The 18,691-nt window shown below is 45.3% G+C and overlaps 1 protein-coding gene across 1 annotated transcript; it reads right to left on the bottom strand.

The window, feature by feature from the left end:
* Positions 1–1,446: 1,446 nt before the first annotated feature.
* Positions 1,447–13,635, bottom strand: LOC103091745 (Fibrinogen alpha-1 chain). Its single transcript, XM_032949679.2, has 9 exons — positions 13,482–13,635; positions 11,995–12,108; positions 10,610–10,793; positions 10,137–10,282; positions 8,633–8,928; positions 7,602–7,741; positions 5,290–6,687; positions 4,655–4,812; positions 1,447–2,112 (listed from the first exon to the last, which is right to left on the bottom strand). Exons 1-9 carry the CDS (start codon positions 13,536–13,538, stop codon positions 2,083–2,085), a joined length of 2,523 nt encoding a protein of 840 aa, XP_032805570.2. The 5' UTR covers positions 13,539–13,635; the 3' UTR covers positions 1,447–2,082.
* Between the last annotated feature and the right edge of the window lie 5,056 nt (positions 13,636–18,691).

The following is an 18,691-nucleotide window of genomic DNA, read 5'->3' as shown; positions in this document are numbered from 1 at the left end:
GGCATGCAGTTGGGACCGTTGGACCTACGTTGGACCTACGTTCCATATTTACTGGGCAGGATAGGTTATGAAACTTCAACAACATTTAGAATGTATTTGGATAGAACCGATGGAAACAGAAGCTTGTAACAATCGCAAGGCGTCCATCCTGAGGCTGTGTACGCACGTGGCCCAGGCTATGCACGAGAACCACCGTGAGTGGAGTCGTCGCCGAGAAGCGGTGGCCAATCTGTGCCGAGCTCTACGGGCTCCGCGGGCCACACCACCTAGCTGGGTGAATTTAACCCCGGTGAGACTGTATAACCGTACTCCAGACACGAAGTAATAGCGCCATTTATCGGTACAAATTGTTTGTGAATGAATGAGTTCTTAGTCGGGGATTTTTTTTTACTTGCCATCAGCCCGAACGAGAATTGCCTGCTTATGATGTCATTGTCCTGATTTGTCCTGAGATGTACAACAAATGTTTTGTGATCCACAATCCACGTATTGGCCGCCGCTGTTGTGAAGATAAGTAACACAGATTCGTAAGGAATGTCTCCTTCCTATATCTATCTCTGCAGTATGTTGTACACATCCAAGCAGCCACACTTGCTTCTGTTCTGGCAGTGAACAAATTCATCAGCATTGGCCCAATACGAACACAACTCTGGAACCGGTTGCAAATGGTTCCTCCGTTAAAACACGGAGCGTTGGGCGCGCACTCGGCTAACGGTTCCAACACGTGCCAACATTGAATCAACGTTACATGTTTACTGGGCACTTAGTAGGCACCGATGGCCTTAAGGGGCAGGGGTTTTTAAACAATCTAAAAACTTCAACATAAACTATGTTTTATTTTACTAGGTAAGGCCCTTCTGTTATAGAGCTATATAGCGCTATAACAGAAGCCACCTGGCCACAAATGATAGCTCAACAAAGTGTGGAATTGTATAGCAGCCAACAAATCTAAACGCATGATTATAAACGTGGAGGGGAAAAAAACGGAGGAGGTGGAGAAAAATCCACGCGACCACGGGGTGAACTTCCAAACTCCAAATAGACAGCAGGCGTTATGATCAGGATCGAACCCACGACCTCCTGTATACCAGGCGAGATAGGTAACATCTTGCCACAGTGGCACCTATATTATGCACAGCCTGGAGTCACAGCCAACGTGAGCGGAGCCGTTTTCTCTTGGCAACGTCGCCACTACCACAGGGGCTCATAGCCGCGAAGGAGTTCACAGCAATCGTGATTACATTTTCCATAGCCTTCCTTTCGATCTCACCAGAGGTGAACTTCCAAAGCCCAGGTTACCCACGCTCAGGCTGTTGGCCGATGTATACTCACGTGTACAGAATATTAAGGAATGACATTCCAACACACAGCAGCTCCCATTGTGTGAGAGATATTCCAAAGCGCGGTCTCCCACTCAAACAATACTAACGGATTCAAATGCGTAAATGCGGGAAATTTTCTTTATTGGATTCACAGCCAGCGAACAGTAGACAGTCGACTGCTGATGAAATATATATTTTTTAATGTTTCCATTATTTCTGGGAGACTGCAAAGCTTATTATTAATCCATCTGCTTTAGTGTACTTCTTCAAAACACGTCTCTTATTCAGTCGGTGCAACACAGATAACATTCCTCGAAATAGGCATTACAAGAAAATACAACCTTCACTTCTCCAACATGTCACACGTAACGCACCAGGTGTTATTGTGTTGCGTGCAGTCACATTGGGCTGCACGGATGTGAGGAACGCATTCTCACAACCACCACTGCCTCAATGCATCGCGAGACAAGGTGCAATTTTCAGATTTTGTGATTGCCTGCACAAGATTACCAAAGTGTTCTTCTCTAGTCGTGCCACGTTTTCAACAGGTCACATTTCACAACGTGTTTTCGCGTGCTGTTTTCGAATAACATTTTTTTGCATTAATTTAGATTGCAGAATTGTTAACCGTATAAAGCAAGTAGCTTAGTAAAGTATACTTTTCAATTGTGTTTTAATTTAGGAAGCCACGGACAACGAAGCCTTTGCAGTTGATCACAGTTGGATGGCAGAAGTAATCGGGATGGAAGCGATGATCATGTCAGGGTCGTGTAGCCTTGGCTCTTCGACTCTGTAATACAATGATAAAAAAACACACACATCTCATTTGTTTAAATCATATTCAGTTCAACTTAAAAATGCAATTGACCAATACCGAATCATCATCGACTGCTGGTGACTGTGGGCCGGTGATGAGGAAGCTCAGGACCGGTCCAGATAACGCTCGCCACTGATGTTAGCCGTGCTCGTGAGTCGGACACTAGCACGCTCCTGCTAACCACCGCCCCTCCACTCCCCTCTCGTGTACAACAAAATAAGTTCAATACAGTATATGCGGGTGTATAATTGACGTAATATGCAAACACAGGATAATTTGTCATTTTGTATGAGTTCGCAAACGCTCAATATCTGAGCAATGTAAGCTGGTGTACATATGCGTAACTGTGATATGCTGAATATTAAGACGCGTGTGCACAATGAGGACGGTGCAATGAGTGTGCGGGATAAAGGAGGGCTGGTGTGCGATTGTTCTCAGGGGCCAACACGTTGGCTGCGATATAACGAGGAGCCAGGACAGCCGAACGTGATGAGAGCAAGCAGGAACGGCAGAGGACTTGCGTTTCTGTGCATGTGGTGCTTGAGAACCTGCTCTCTCAGTCCACTGCAAGCAATCGACATGGACTTTTAGTGCACCTTTAATTTTCTGTATGTGGTTGAGATTATGCAAATTAAATGAAAAGAAGTAGTTTTGTTGTTGTTGTTGTGCATAACCGACACTTGTCCCACAGGCGATTGGCGTCCACCTAACCGCACCACCGCCGATTTGCACGGTTGGCTACGTACGGTGCGAACGAAGTTCAACGTACATACAGTGAGGGAAAATGTATTTGATCCCCTGCTGATTTTGTACGTTTGCCCACTGACAAAGAAATGATCAGTCTATAATTTTAATGGTAGGTTTATTTGAACAGTGAGAGACAGACTAAGAACAACAAAATCCAGAAAAGCGCATATCAAAAATGTTATAAATTAATTTGCATTTTAATGAGGGAAATAAGTATTTGACCCCTCTGCAAAACATGACTTAGTACTTGGTGGCAAAACCCTTGTTGGCAATTACAGAGGTCAGACGTTTCTTGTAGTTGGCCACCAGGTTTGCACACATCTCAGGAGGGATTTTGTCCCACTCCTCTTTGCAGATCTTCTCCAAGTCCTTAAGGTTTCGAGGCTGACTTTTGGCAACTCGAACCTTCAGCTCCCTCCACAGATTTTCTATGGGATTAAGGTCTGGAGACTGGTTAGGCCACTCCAGGACCTGAATGTGCTTCTTCTTGAGCCACTCCTTTGTTGCCTTGGCCATGTGTTGTGGGTCATTGTCATGCTGGAATACCCATCCACGACCTATTTTCAATGCCCTGGCTGAGGGAAGGAGGTTCTCACCCAAGATTTGACGGTACATGGCCCTGTCCATCGTCCCTTTGATGCGGTGAAGTTGTCCTGTCCCCTTAGCAGAAAAACACCCCCAAAGCATAATGTTTCCACCTCCATGTTTGACGGTGGGGATGGTGTTCTTGGGGTCATAGGCAGCATTCCTCCTCCTCCAAACACAGCGAGTTGAGTTGATGCCAAAGAGCTCCATTTTGGTCTCATCTGACCACAACACTTTCACCCAGTTGTCCTCTGAATCATTCAGATGTTCATTGGCAAACTTCAGACAGGCATGTATATGTGCTTTCTTGAGCAGGGGGACCTTGCGGGCGCTGCAGGATATCAGTCCTTCACGGCGTAGTGTGTTACCAATTGTTTTCTTGGTGACTATGGTCCTAGCTGCCTTGAAATCATTGACAATATCCTCCCGTGTAGTTCTGGGCTGATTGCTCACCGTTCTCATGATCATTGCAACTCCACGAGGTGAGATCTTGCATGGAGCCCCAGGCCGAGGGAGATTGACAGTTCTTTTGTGTTTCTTCCATTTGCGAATAATCGCACCAACTGTTGTCACCTTCTCACCAAGCTGCTTGGCAATGGTCTTGTAGCCCATTCCAGCCTTGTGTAGGTCTACAATCTTGTCCCTGGCATCCTTGGAGAGCTCTTTGGTCTTGGCCATGGTGGAGAGTTTGGAATCTGATTGATTGATTGCTTCTGTGGACAGGTGCCTTCTATACAGGTAACAAGCTGAGATTAGGAGCACTCCCTTTAAGAGTGTGCTCCTAATCTCAGCTCGTTACCTGTATAAAGACACCTGGGATCCAGAAATCTTTCTGATTGAGAGGGGGTCAAATACTTATTTCTCTCATTAAAAAGCAAATTAATTTATAACATTTTTGACATGCGTTTTTCTGGATTTTCTTGTTGTTATCCTGTCTCTCACTGTTCAAATAAACCTACCATTAAAATTATAGACCGATCATTTCTTTGCCAGTGGGCAAACGTACAAAATCAGCAGGGGATCAAATACTGTTTTCCCCCACTGTACATACAACACAACCGGTCCCACGCCAGACGTCAACGCCTTCATCTGTACAAAGCAGGCCCGTGTGAGAGCCGCCGGGCCGCCCACCGTCGCACGTGTGCATGCGTCGCCCAGGTCAGTGTGGCCATGCGCCACGTACCCGTGCTGCCCTGGTCTTTCTCCCCGTGAGCAGCGGGGACACGCCGTCGTTGGCGGCGCCCGTCCCGTCGGACGTGGACACGTGCTTGGTGTGGTGCGTGATGGTCGTGCCGTTGCTCAGAACTTTGGTGACCACCGACTCGGTGACGACCTTTCCTCCTGGAGGCAGCACATTCGCACGGTGAGATGCAGGGGCACAAACACGTTGAGCAGGAGAAACGCACTTTCGGGTTTAAATGTGAATTCGTTTCTCCAGAATACAACGAGTTGAGTCTGATGTGGCCTGGACCGAGTGCTCATGTCAGGATCATGGGAAAGACATTGGCATGGGTCAGCTAGTCTCTGAGTCTTGAAAACTGACATGCATTCAAAGGTCCTGTTATAGAGACAGTATATATTACGTCAGGGAACAGTACGCTCGCCACGTTTCCCACAGGCCAAAACTCGGGGCATATTTATCAGGCTAGGTCTATTCACGTCATACCATACCAATAGAGTGGAATAATATAATACTACATTGAGATTTCATATCGATAAATAAGTACTTGCAGGTCATTAGTCACGTTAATATCTTAAATTATTATCACAAACATGCATAAAACAACCATCATTGAAAACTAAATCGTCATTCCTCACCTGATGTGGATGACGTACTTCTTGTGGACGACGACGACGAAGATGATAACCTGCTGGCCCCAGGCAACATGCTTCGGAACTCTTCGTGGAATTCAGGCCCGAAATCAGTTGTGAATAAACTGCCAAACCTACTTGCTCCATCACCACCACCACCAGCAGCAGCACCGGCGTGGCCACCGCCACTGCTGGATGATGTCGTGGAGGATGTGGACACACGGCGCCTACTGAATATGTCTGAGTGATCCGGCATATCCCACGTGCCAAAGTCTGGAAGGGCTGGGAGCATATCTAGGCTGCTCATGCCGCCACTAGCACTGTGAGCACTGTGTGTGCTTGTGCTCCCACTCCCCGTTTGCGCACCCGTTCCTCCGGCGGCGTAACCGCCACCGCCCTGTGCACTGCCCGTGTTGGGTTCTGTTCTTCCACCTGTACTCCAGCCACCGCCCTGCGCACTGCCCGTGTTGGTCGCTGTACTTCCACCTGTACCCCAGCTACCACCCTGTGCACTGCCCGTGTTGGGTTCTGTTCTTCCACCTGTACTCCAGCCACCGCCCTGCGCACTGCCCGTGTTGGTCGCTGTACTTCCACCTGTACTCCAGCTACCGCCCTGCGCACTGCCCGTGTTGGGTTCTGTTCTTCCACCTGTACTCCAGCTACCGCCCTGTGCACTGCCCGTGTTGGGTTCTGTTCTTCCACCTGTACCCCAGCCACCGCCCTGCGCACTGCCCGTGTTGGTCGCTGTACTTCCACCTGTACCCCAGCTACCGCCCTGCGCACTGCCCGTGTTGGGTTCTGTTCTTCCACCTGTACTCCAGCTACCGCCCTGCGCACTGCCCGTGTTGGGTTCTGTTCTTCCACCTGTACTCCAGCTACCGCCCTGCGCACTGCCCGTGTTGGGTTCTGTTCTTCCACCTGTACTCCAGCTACCGCCCTGCGCACTGCCCGTGTTGGGTTCTGTTCTTCCACCTGTACTCCAGCTACCGCCCTGTGCACTGCCCGTGTTGGGTTCTGTTCTTCCACCTGTACTCCAGCTACCGCCCTGTGCACTGCCCGTGTTAGTCGCTGTACTTCCACCTGTACTCCAGCTACCGCCCTGTGCACTGCCCGTGAAGGTCGTGGTTTTGGAGACCCCGCCTGTACCCGTGTCAGATGAACCTCCGTCCATCAGGCTCCCACTAGTGCGAACCCCACCATCATGAGTAACCCCGGTGCCCAATGGCGCCACATCCTTTCCACTCGTGCCAGAGGAGAATGAGGTGGTGGAGGTGGCTGTGTGGTGGGAAGCAGTGCTGGGACTGTGGGCGCTCGACGAGGCAGCAGCTTCGTCACGTGGACCGTTCCCCGGTGTGCTTTCATCGTGGAAATTGAAGTCCCATTCGCTGGTGCCAGTGTTGGATCCTGGCAAAAAAAGGGATGGAAGAGAGAGCAGGTAGAGTACGGAAAAAGCAGCACAAACTCAACTCCACATGCCGAAGCGCACGTTTATCAAAAGAGCTGTCTAAGTGATTGATCATTGGCAACAACCGTGTTTCAAAATGCATTGGTGACACATAAATGCACACATATACGTACACAGTATGATGATGGCGTCTGGAGCAAGACGTTGTGTTGTGCTGGAGTAGTGATTGTACTGCATATTCTAGGCATGATGTTACTAAGCAGATCAATGTTCTTTCAAGTTTGGCTTGCTGTGGTAAGAATGAAGCGGTGTGGGTTAATGACAATATTAAACTGAACACGAATAAGCTAATAGCTGTAATAAGCACAATTAATGTGGCCAATGTTCGTAAAAAAAGAAAAATCGAGCAGTTTACAAGGCTTCATGTTTCCTGTCTCTGGCATTGCCTGCGATTTGTGTTTTTCTCTGATAAAAACACTTTTAGTACACTGGGTAATCGCGCCATTCTTATAGACTAATAGAGCAAGGCTTTTGCAAAGGTGCAATGTTTCGCAGACGCAGGCTGTCAGTGTGGGGTGATGTTGCTCTGTGCTAATCCCAATTGAGTAATTTGCAGAGTCTTGATAGAGTTTGGCAAATGTGGACAATGAAGCTGGTACACGAGGGGCCTCCTCATTTCGAATGACGTCAGGGAGATCTGTAACGTCCGCTGTGAAGCGAACGGTGCCTACATTTATCGTAAATACACAACGCAGAATTAACCAGAGCGGCCGGCCCGCTCCGAACCGTAAACCTCTACAATGAGCAGGGGACGCGCTACCGCTGGACCACCGCGTCACCGCCTCGATGATGATGGTGATGATGATGATGACTTTATCGACGATGCTGAATGTGGCAGTGCGGAATGTCCTACCAGGAAGTGGAAACGCTGAATCGGGCGACACCGGCTGTGAAGGGGATGATGAGGACGACGTGTGTGTGGAGGAGGAGGAAGCCGAGTGGGCCACTTCGTTTGGATTGCTAAGCCGACCGTGGTCCACGTACGTAGGTTGCCTGTGGAGCACAAACGTGCGATGACATTACAATTGCTATCGCATTTAACATGGGAAAGTTTTGCTGTGAAACACAGGGTGGGTGGGTGGGTGGTGAAAGTGTGTCCTGTAATCCGGAGAATACGGTTGATAGTATAATGCACACGGGAAGGAGCTGGTGCGTCATCACGTGTGTAGTCTATGCCATGGCCTGTGCTGAGAGTGTGTCACGGCTGTGTGAGCTTGCGAAGGATCCGAGGAATGTCTGCTTGGTGCTGCCACAAGGTGTCACCGGTAGGACCACTTGTCACGGGAATGGGGAGGAGGGGTTGGTGGTGGTGGGGATTTCTGACCTCTTGGCGCGTGGCGTGTTGCGTGTGTTAAGTGACCCGGCATCAGGGAAGTGCGAACGGCGGTAGGTCGTTTGGGCCCATAAATGCACTTGGCATGCATACGTGTGTGTGTATGAAGGTGACCGATTGTATGTATCACATCCACCGTGCGCATGCCTTGACATTCCTGGCGTTCATCTGTGTGTGCGCGGGTGCGGTAGTCTGGCTGTTAGCACGCTGCGCTGCAAACCCGGCGACCCGAGTTCGATTCCCGCTCACGGCTGACATCGGTGACGATTATCTGAACCGGTCCTGGGCCTCCCCTAGGTCGACTCAGTCTCAAATGAGTACCTGGTGCGATACCTAAAAAAACACATCGCCACGAGGGAGACAAAAGCGTCTGGGCGTGGTGCTGGCCACCCAACCCCCTCGTGAGCCGGTCAGGCCATCATAGGTGCTCGCTAACAGCACTTGCCCCAAAAGTCTGTTAAGACTATACGGGGGATCTTTGTCTTTTTTGTGTGTGTACGCGTGACCTACACATTCGTCCGTGCAGAATATTTAATGGCGTTTTGTTTCACCTGTGAGGAACAAAGTTTGGTGCGCTCGTAATCGACGACGTTGCTGATAAAGAGTGTGTCCCGTGCCCAGGCTGCGGCGTGCCTTGGCCGTGAGTTGGCTGGAATGCGTGGCTTGATGTTTCAACCCTCCTGTTGAGCGTCTCTTCCACCACAACTTCCTCGAAGCGTTCAAATTTGAGGTTGGCAATGTAGCTGGCGGCCTTCTCCAGCTGAAGGTTTTTCTCCTTGTCCAAGCGATACTCCAAATACCGCGCGCATGATCCCTTACACGTGCGCAGGGCAACGTCTATGTCCAGCTGTCCGGGCACACACATTCCAGTGAACATAATGGCATTGAAACAATTAATACAGAAAACACATCCGTTCTAGCTGGGGTAGTGCCTCAGGAGAATTACGTTACCAAAAACCACAAGTCATTGAAGGTGAAGTTGTTTTCTTACTCAAGCGAGCAGGGGGCAGTTTACTTGGAATGAGAACAATCCGGATTTGAAGCTTTCGTTACTGCAGGAATCCATACTCTTTGGTTCTTTCGGTAGAGTCATCACGTAGGTAGAAAAATAAAATAAATCACGACGTTTCGGGCGCAACACAAGCGTCCGTCATCAGGTGGGAAAGCGTGGCCTGCTGCTGATGCAGACTGTTGACGATGGTGTTGCGCCCGAAACGTCGTGATTTATTTTATTTTATAACTACGTGACTTTACCGAAAGAACCAAAGAGTATAGAGAACTATCCTGGCTGTAAAATAACGATCTCATGGTGGTGGTGGTGGTGAGCCTTCTGATCTCCCTGCAAGCTCGAACCCATTACACAGTTATTCTGGTCGTACATGGTGTGTGCCGTTTATCCAGCACCTGAAACAGCGGTGGCTTGTGAGGGTGAGGTGTACATGGGTTACAACGTGCCCCTGGGTCTGGATCAGTGCCCTTCCTCGTTGAAAACATTGGCCCTGCCCATATCACCTCACAAACAGACGTGCGATTTGTAATTATTTTCTCCCTGTAGACGATTCTAAAGGAATAGCAATTTTTCCCTGCCCTTCCCCATCCTCCTCACCCCCTGTCATCGGCTCTGTAACCCATTATTTCTTTACATTTTTAAACAATTACTTTTTTTATCACCATCTATGAAGCACTCTGCAACGCCCTGACGTGATTACTAAACGAAAGCTAAACTTTTTTATTTCACCAGGAAAGGCACACTGATCTACTATATAGCTCTTTTCAGGAGCGACCTGGCCACAAATAATAGCTCAACAAAACTGCTCATCACGTGGAACATATATAGCAGCCATTGACGCACGTTTTCTGAATGTGGAGCGAAAAACCCAGATGACCCGGAGAAAAATCCACGCGACCACGGGGAGAGAGAGACACGCAAACTCCAAATATACAGCAGCAGCAGGCGTCAGCGTTGGCGATCGAACCCGGGCGAGGCAGTTAACATCTCGCTACCGATGGCGTCCTTTGCACTCTGTCAACACGCATTATTATGAATCTCCTTACCTCCACTCGAAGGATCTGTGAAACTTGGGTCTTGATGTTGTGCTGCAACAGGGTAAGCTGTTGAAGCTGCATGTTGATGCGCCTCTGCAGATGAATGATTCTTCTCTCCAGTTCCCGGAGCACCTCCGAGTAGCGTACCTCAAGTTCTGATGGGCCAAGCACAAATAACACTCTGTCATGCCCATGCAACATTCAGAATCAGAATCACATTTTTACGCTGAGTATTTCAATCAAAAGAACATAGATCAACTGGTTTTAGTTTTTGTTTTCTCATGGTCACATTTTATTCGTATATCCCATCACTGTCGCAGCATAAAACTTTCAATTTCTTTCTCCAAGAGTTCATGGGGCTACCCTTGAATTCATTATGAACGCCTCATTTAGAGCACGCCCGAGCAGTCGACCTCCCGACGTGTCTCAGTTTGTCCTCCACCGCCTCGCAAGGCAGAAGAGGGGGCAGTTTTTCGTCGTACCGTTGTGCTCGTTCAGCGTTTGTCCGGAGGTGTCGCTCACGGCGCGGAAGTCTGTGTGAACCTGCGTGTACAGGCGTCCCAACCGCGCGAGCCTCTCCGTGAGGTCCCCGATGCGCTTCCCAATGTCCTTCTCTGCGTGGCTCATCAGGCCTTGCATTCGGCATCCATTCGGGCACTTGCGACCCTAAGGCAGACAAGATATGTTATTGCTCCCAATTCCTGACATTGCCTACTGCGTGTAAAAAAAAAAAGATGTACACTTTAATTTCAAATTGTCTCATCATTTTGCAGGTTTAAAAAAAAAAGAAATCTGTCACTAGCAATGGCGAATGGCGTTTTGCCAAGGCTAACAAAATAAAATATAAAGTTTAAGATATATGTTAGAATAGAGCTCAGTAACATGGCAAGCCGTTCCTAGGGCAGCCACAAACTAAAAAGAAACATCTGTAATTGGAGGATATGCGGATGTAATTTGGAATACATTACTTGGTGAAAAGAAATACTAGATGCTAATCCATTTTGTTGAATGTGTCTCATTACCATTTAAATGCAAACTCAACTTGACACGATTCTCATCCCTGTAGTTCACTCGTAAAAAATGTTTTGTTGTTGTAAATCCATATCAGTGGTTGTGTAGCAGCAGCATCACAGGAGCAGTGACACTGCACGCACCTGATGTTTGATAATCACAAAACTCTCCACTCTGGGGGGCCTGAGCACTGGCACTTGACATCTAGCATTAAATATATTTGTCGGATTCGTTCAAGTACATATATTGCAACACATTAATGCACTTAAAACTGGTCATCAGCGAGCCTCAATTGTTTTTTATTATTAAAATGAAATGATTTTGTTTTCATGCTACAATGATGAAACCAGTTGTGGCCATAATAGTAGACAATACATACCTTTTCATGGATATTAATAAACGTGTATTTTCGTATGTGGGATTGACATTTAAAATGTTCATATCCGAACATGAATACCTGCGCATATTTCTAAAGACTGTGTGAACAATGGCATCCGATGATCTATCACGACATCGTCAAGTTTGCTTGCTTGAAATGTGCCCACTGTTATGCTTTTACCAATGTGTGGCATAGCTCTTGCTGCTCCTGCAGGTACTGATGAAGCTATTACTGGTAGGAACGAAGTTGTAAACTGAGTGTACCTGCCTGCAATAGATTAATGTGTCCGTCCGTCCGTCCCCTTTCAATACTTTAGAAGTTAAATCTCGTGCTGTTGGGTGTAAAAAAAATTCCAATGTTCCTACCAGCCCACCCTGCAAGGACCTGTTAATGAAAGGAAACATCAGTCGGAGTGAAACGATTGGAACGAGCCAGATTTTAGAATACGTGTTTCATTGTTCCACGTTCGCCACTTACCCAGTCGCCGTGCACGCAGAGGTCAGCTGTCGCCGATGCGCACGATCCTTGCCCGGCCGATCGCTGTTCCGTCAGGCGAGGGCCTCGCAAACTGATATCGTCAGCAATGCACACCTAGAGCACGTGGACGTTCGGCACGGCCGGTAAGCATCGATCGAAAGCACGAACCGCACTTGTTGACACGCCTATCAATCCACTATCAGTGCCTACCTTATTACAGAACCGACTCAGACCTTATCAATCTCAACGTTCATCCTACAAAGTCCCATCACAAGGAAGAAACACAATACAAATAGACGTCGTTTTTTGGCCCATATTGAAACGGCTGTACGCCGTATACACCTGCAAAATCAATTTCCCTGTACAACAATACGGGTAAACAGTATGGGTTGACACGTATGCCATCAATCGGTGTGATGTTGACTCCCACCCCCACCCCTGCACAGGTTTAACATTTAATTGTCTACAGGCATAATAACAATCCCATGAAAATAAGTTTTTGTGTCACAAATTTTCCAGTTAGAGTCAACTATACACACCGCCAGATATATGTACCCCTCAATTGCTGCCAGCTGCATAAATTGTACTCTACATGATCGTGTTTACATATCTGTGAGTGTAAAGTGACTTTTCTTGCATTTTATATAAATGTAAGAATTTACAGCCTTTCCCAATCCGCTGCTGGATGAATGGCATGATACTGTACTGTATAGTCGGAAGCAATCTCACTAAAGGACAGCATTTGTTGACTTCCCACTGAGTGATAATTTGAGTTAAAATTGTCTGTAAATGTAACTCAGGTAGTACAAGCATGTGCCCATTTATAGGCAGTATACATTGATACATAACCATATAAACCAGTGCAAGGCGTGGTTATTACAGCACATTGGTTATATTTGAATGGGTCCACAAAACTATGGTTTATAACAAAAAACCATGCGCTCCTGCACAAGCTCTCAAAAGAATATAGATTTAAATTTACCCAAAAACTAGAATGTTGTGAATTTCAGATGCCAGGTTATAATCTCCACCACCATTTACCAGCAGCTGAAGTTATCAACATAATTCTGCAAATTTTCCACGGAGGTTTTGTCAAGATCACAATTTCTCTAAATCGCACATTGGCAGCAACATACAGTACATTATACTTGATTACAGTACTTTATAGAGTACTTCAGTACATACAGTGGCATACAGTATATGCAACATCCACTCATTGTGCTGTTTACACTTGATTTATTGAAAGCTTAACACACTCACGCGCCCAACTCTAATGCTTTGGTTTAATTAAAACATTGAGCAGATACAAATTGTGTAAAATTGGCAGCCGCTTTTCAAAGTAGAGCGTCAGTTATTGAAACTTTGTAGCATTTCTGTGACACTGAACTTGCTCTTCCGCCGTTATCTCGCCATCGCCACGGACAAATTTGCAAAAAAAACGTGTCACGGAAAAATGTTCTTTAGTGTAAGGGCAAAGCACCACTGACCTGAATGATGGGCAGGAGAACGACTAAGAAGGCCAGCACCTTGGATGACATGGCCATCTCGGTAATGTGTGCGCACGCACACCACGTTGAGAGTTACAAACAAAACCAGCGGCAAGCGATTCGAGTAGGTCCTGCGCGTTTCGTGAGCATGCTGCCTTTATATAGCGATATTGAATATGCGGGGGAGAGTGGAAGGGAGGCACTAGACGGGAAATGTGACGAACATCTTTGATGGGAGGGATGCGGGGAGGGGGGGCACTGTGACTTGTGCAATTTGATCTCAGAGATATCAATTTTTGTTACTGCAGAATTCAGCCCATGCTTGAGCTAAAACCCACACGGATATGATTCTACGTTGTAATTTTATGTATGGCCAGGTAAGCGTGAAACTAAAATAAATACTACAACAACCGCCGTTCGCCAATAAGTGGCGGTGACGTCACAACGGCGCCCGTGCCAGGCTAGGTGCACTTTGCGGCCACGCGAAGTGTCAAAGGCCAGGTGGCACCATGGGTTGTTGACTGAGATGGCTGGCAACAACAACTTTCAGCGTTTTATCAGCCCTGCGCTCCGCTCGTTGTTGTGAGCGTCGCTCATCTGCACTACGCTGTTATTATTGGAGGGCGACTGCCTCCAACTCCAAATAAATACAGCATATCTAATGACATACAATACATCATAGCAGCTGTAATAATACAATACATAACGCACTTCTGTATATGGTGTAGTACGGTTAAACAAATATCCTGGACCAACACGGCGTTGGGAGGCTTTGAAAAGTCGATTGACAAAGAGTTGTAAATCAATTATTATAAGCAAAGGCTCTAAAATATCGTTTTAAGGACTGTAACATAATTAATACACAACGTTGTGGTAGGGGGGTGAGGTGATCGGTAATGATGTTAAAGTTTGGTAATGGATTTAAAATGCAGTCGAAACTTTCTTATCTCCGAATCATCATTAAAAAAACCTGCGGCAATGTAATTTGTTTTTTTTATTATTTGGATTATACCACAAACTACACCGCAAGTTTTATTTAAACTTTAAGTGCGCTCATACAATAATGTCGACGTATACACTTCGTATATTTGTCTATGTACATTTAGTTTCATATCAACATTAGAAGTATATGTGCCAAGGCCGTAATTATAATATATATTGGGGGGCACATCCTCCCCCCAATATTCAAATATGCTCAAAATGTCCCCCCCCCCCCAATATATTGCTATAAAATAGATTTCTGTTTATATGATTGTGGTTGTACTTTATAAATCCCTAATCTCTGCCATTAAATACAATGAAACAAGAAAAGGTAAAAAATAAAAAAACAGAGCAATGTAATACAATACACTGCTAGACATTATTGTAAAAAAATAAAAGTCCATCCTATGTGTTTGTGAATTTTGTTAATATTTTAGGCAGGAAATTCGTTTTCAAATTTAGATTTTTTTCTGGGGGGGGGACCCCCAGACCCCCTGGAAGATTTGCCCCCCCCCCCCAATGTTGACTCCATGGCTACGGCCTTGATACGTGCACATGTTTCGGGGAGGGTGTTTGATGTTCCCCGAGTGGAATACTCTGACCTTGCCATGTTTATCCCCAAATGCTGAGCTTGCAGAGATAACAGCTTATCATCCCGTCACAATGTGTTTCATGTAATGTTTAAAGAATTAGAACATATTTCATGTTTATTTTCCTTGCAACGTTAATTTTTTTTGCTTGAAATGAGCAGCTGGGTCATCATGCAGTGACATCTAAGGGCCCAGGATAAATAACCATCGTCCTCATCATCAACTGATGGTTTCTCAATCGAATTGCTTAGTTGTTTTCTGTCCTTTAAAATGATCGAAAAATCAATACATTCAATTTAGGAGTGCGTACTTTTTTTTTTACAAATACTGTCCCATAAACATGACTAGAACTGGATGCTACTCTTGAGGAAGGGATATTGCTCAAAACCAGGGTTGTTAAATGATCGTCAGAGTAAACCGGTTACCTTTTTCAGAATCGATTGCCGGTTTGCAAAGTCAGGAATCGGTAACCGTTTGGAATGAACGCACCAATTGGCACCCACCAACGTACAAACCCCATGACGAACTAAGTCACCACTTGATCCATTTGCCTGCTGTTTTAATAACGTGTGCATCAAATTAGAAACGGATTAGCCTTCACCAGAGATAGCCAAGTCTCACCAGGGTTAGACCAGAGAACGCCAAAAGTCGAAAGCACGAAGGCAATGCAACTATCAAAGCATTGATTGCTCGGGTTAAGCAATTGAAGTTTGCATGAATAATAATTTGCATGAACCGTTTGCACGTTTTACACACACGTTTGCATGTTTTACCCACTGTGTTCACGTGTGCATAATGCAGAATTGATGCCTTGTAATAGGTGTATATTTGGTGTTTTAACATTGTAACGCCTGTATTATTCATAATGAAGGTTTTTGGGTTATATCGCGTTATTTATAAGTGTCGTAAACCCTCCACCACCCGACACGGCTGAACAGTAAAAAAAAATGCGTGACGTTTACAAAGGACAAGTAGTTCACTACTTTAACCCACCGGTGTGTTGAAGAGTGAATCAACATCATTTACAATTTTGAGTACGACGTTTCGCTGGTAATTACATCCAGCATCATCGGGCGATATTGTCAGAATGGTGAGGCCCTCCACGTGCTCCCGGTCTTAATAGAGCAGCAGCAGGGTGACGTCATCTTTTCACCCAATCAGGTGCAGCGATTTGAGGCGGAGAGGGGGAGGGTATTGTAATTCTATAATAGATTGGTAATCATTCAATTGTTGTTCATTGGTATTTGTTTCCCCTATTAGGAATTGTAATTGTAATATATCTTTTTTTATTTAATAATACGCTAACAGGGCCTCGCTAAGCCTGTAGCTGTCAGAGAAATTAGTATTTCTCTCAATTTCAATGGATTCACTAATTAGTCTTGGCCAGTAATAATTAGTTTTACACAACACTTCAACGTTATCAAAATCAATTGAGTGTCCTTGTTGACAAGCATGCTCTGCCACTGCCGACAGTTGTGTTTTGAGATAATTTAATATTTATTTGGTGTTCTTTTAGTCTTACGCTGAGGTTACGTCCCGTCTGACCAATATAGCATCTGCCACATAAACAATTAATCCGATATACACCTTCTGTTGATAATTTAGGTAATGCGTCTTTAGTGCAAGATACTAGTTTTTGAATTTTGTATACTGTGCCAAATCTTACTTTAATGTCTTGCTTTTGCAAAACACGGGCTAATTTTTAGCTCTTTCAGTAAAGTCACGTTGAAGGGAAACAACAAAATAATAAAAAATATATAAAACAATAAAAAATCTCACGACGTTTGTGTTATGGTTGCCGTTGGTTTTCACACCTGATGATGACCGTTTGTGTTATGGTCGAAACGTCGAGAGAATTTTTATTGTTTTATATCTATTATTATTTTATTGTTTCCCTTCAACGTGACTTTACCAAAAGAGCTAAGAATATGAATTACTGTAGTCACAAAAGCTTTAAATCAAAATTTTTACGGGCTAATTTGTTAGTTACTCTTGAGATATATGGAATTTTAATTGTTTGAACAATCTGATCGCTTTCAGCAGTGTTGCTTTGCGTTCGTGATTTGGCATTCAGTGCTCTGTTAATGTGAGTATTATTGTAGCCATTCTGTCGTAGTGCTGCTTTAACGTGTTTAATCTCTCTCACTAGACTTTCACCATCTGACACTGTTTTAGCCCGATGTATGAGTGTCTTGATTTTGCCATATAGACCATTTCCAAGCAAAATATCTTGGAACGGGAGTGTGTTATTCACCTCCATTTCCATGGTGAACTGGATGGCCGGGGTTTTGTGCATTGAGATGATTTAGAAAATCATTAAGTGCAACTTTACCACGTGGCCAGACAACCAAAGTGTCATCAACATATCTAAACGAAAAAGATGGTTTTAATGTACTTGAGCCAAGTGCTCTTGTTTAAAAGTTTTCCATGTACAAATTTGCTATAGCAGGAGATAAAGGAGAGCCCATTGCGGCTCCTTCCTTTTGTTTAAAGAAATCACCTCTCCATAAGAAGTAAGTGTTATTTAAACAATGATCAGCTAGTTTCGGAATATCTTTTGGTAAACCTGTATTCTGTACTAGTGTATCAAGTAATTTAAGCGACTCGTTCACTGGAACCTTTGTGAATAGAGAAATCACATCAAAACTCACCAGAATATCATTAGGGTTAAGTTTGATATATGTAATCACATTCACAAGATGTTCTGAAATGTTTTTATGAATGAAGATGTCCTACAGATGTAGGGCTGTATTTGTTTATTTATATATTTTGCTCATTTATATGTGACAGAGCCAATTGTACTGACTGGGTCGTAATGGGATGCCGATTTTATTAACCTTTGGTAGCCCATACAGTCTTGGTGGTGTTGAGGCCCTTGGCTTAATTCGATATTGCTCATTTTTAGGGATTAATGAATTTGCAATGATTGCCGTAGTCTTACGTTCCAAAGTGTTAGTTGGATCTCGTTTAATTTTAATGTAGGTACTTTCGTCTAGTAAATCTTTAATTTTATTATCATAATCGGCTCGTGACATCACTACAGTAGTGCGACCTTTATCAGCTACCAGGATTTGAATGTTTATTTAATCGGAGCTCTCCTGTATTATTGCCGGAAAGGATAAACGCCTATTCGTTTTTCATCACTTGTCCCATTCTAGATTTGAAGCTTTCGTGACTGCAAGGATCCATACCCTTTGGTTCTATTCGGTAAAGTCACGTAGGTAAAAAAATAAAACAACAAAAATCACGACGTTTCGGTCACAACACAAGCGGCCTTCATCAGGTGAAGGGACCAGACTGTCTCGAAGACTACGCTGGAGTGAAACAGAGCCAAGCTCAGACCACGGCCTTTAAGCTGTGTGAGAGGGATTAAGGTGCCATTGTTTACAATGCCCGCGCAGGGAGGTGGAATCGAACCGGCGACCCTCTGGATTGCAGGTGCCAGTGCGCTGGTAACTGTTACAGTTACACCATGGTGTTGGTAACTATTACACCATGGTAATTGTTACCATGGTGTAACTGTTACACCGTGGTAACTGTTACACCATGGTAGCTGTTACACCATGGTAGCTGTTACACCATGGTAACTGTTACACCATGGTAGCTGTTACACCATGGTAACTGTTACACCATGGTAGC

The sequence above is a fragment of the Petromyzon marinus genome, chromosome 8 (genome assembly GCF_048934315.1).
Source record: "Petromyzon marinus isolate PM22_M1 ecotype Great Lakes invasive population chromosome 8, UKy_Petmar_22M1.pri1.0, whole genome shotgun sequence".
NCBI lineage: Eukaryota > Metazoa > Chordata > Hyperoartia > Petromyzontiformes > Petromyzontidae > Petromyzon > Petromyzon marinus.
This window is presented reverse-complemented; position numbering and strand designations above follow the sequence as displayed.

Coding starts and splice junctions, on each gene's coding strand:
- LOC103091745 (XM_032949679.2), bottom strand. CDS start 13,538: ATGGCCATGTCATCCAAGGTGCTGGCCTTCTTAGTCGTTCTCCTGCCC. Junction 12,109..13,481: donor TTCTCCTGCCCATCATTCAG/GTCAGTGGTGCT, acceptor CACGTGCTCTAG/GTGTGCATTGCTGACGATAT. Junction 2,113..4,654: donor GAAAGACCAGGGCAGCACGG/GTACGTGGCGCA, acceptor ATTGTATTACAG/AGTCGAAGAGCCAAGGCTAC.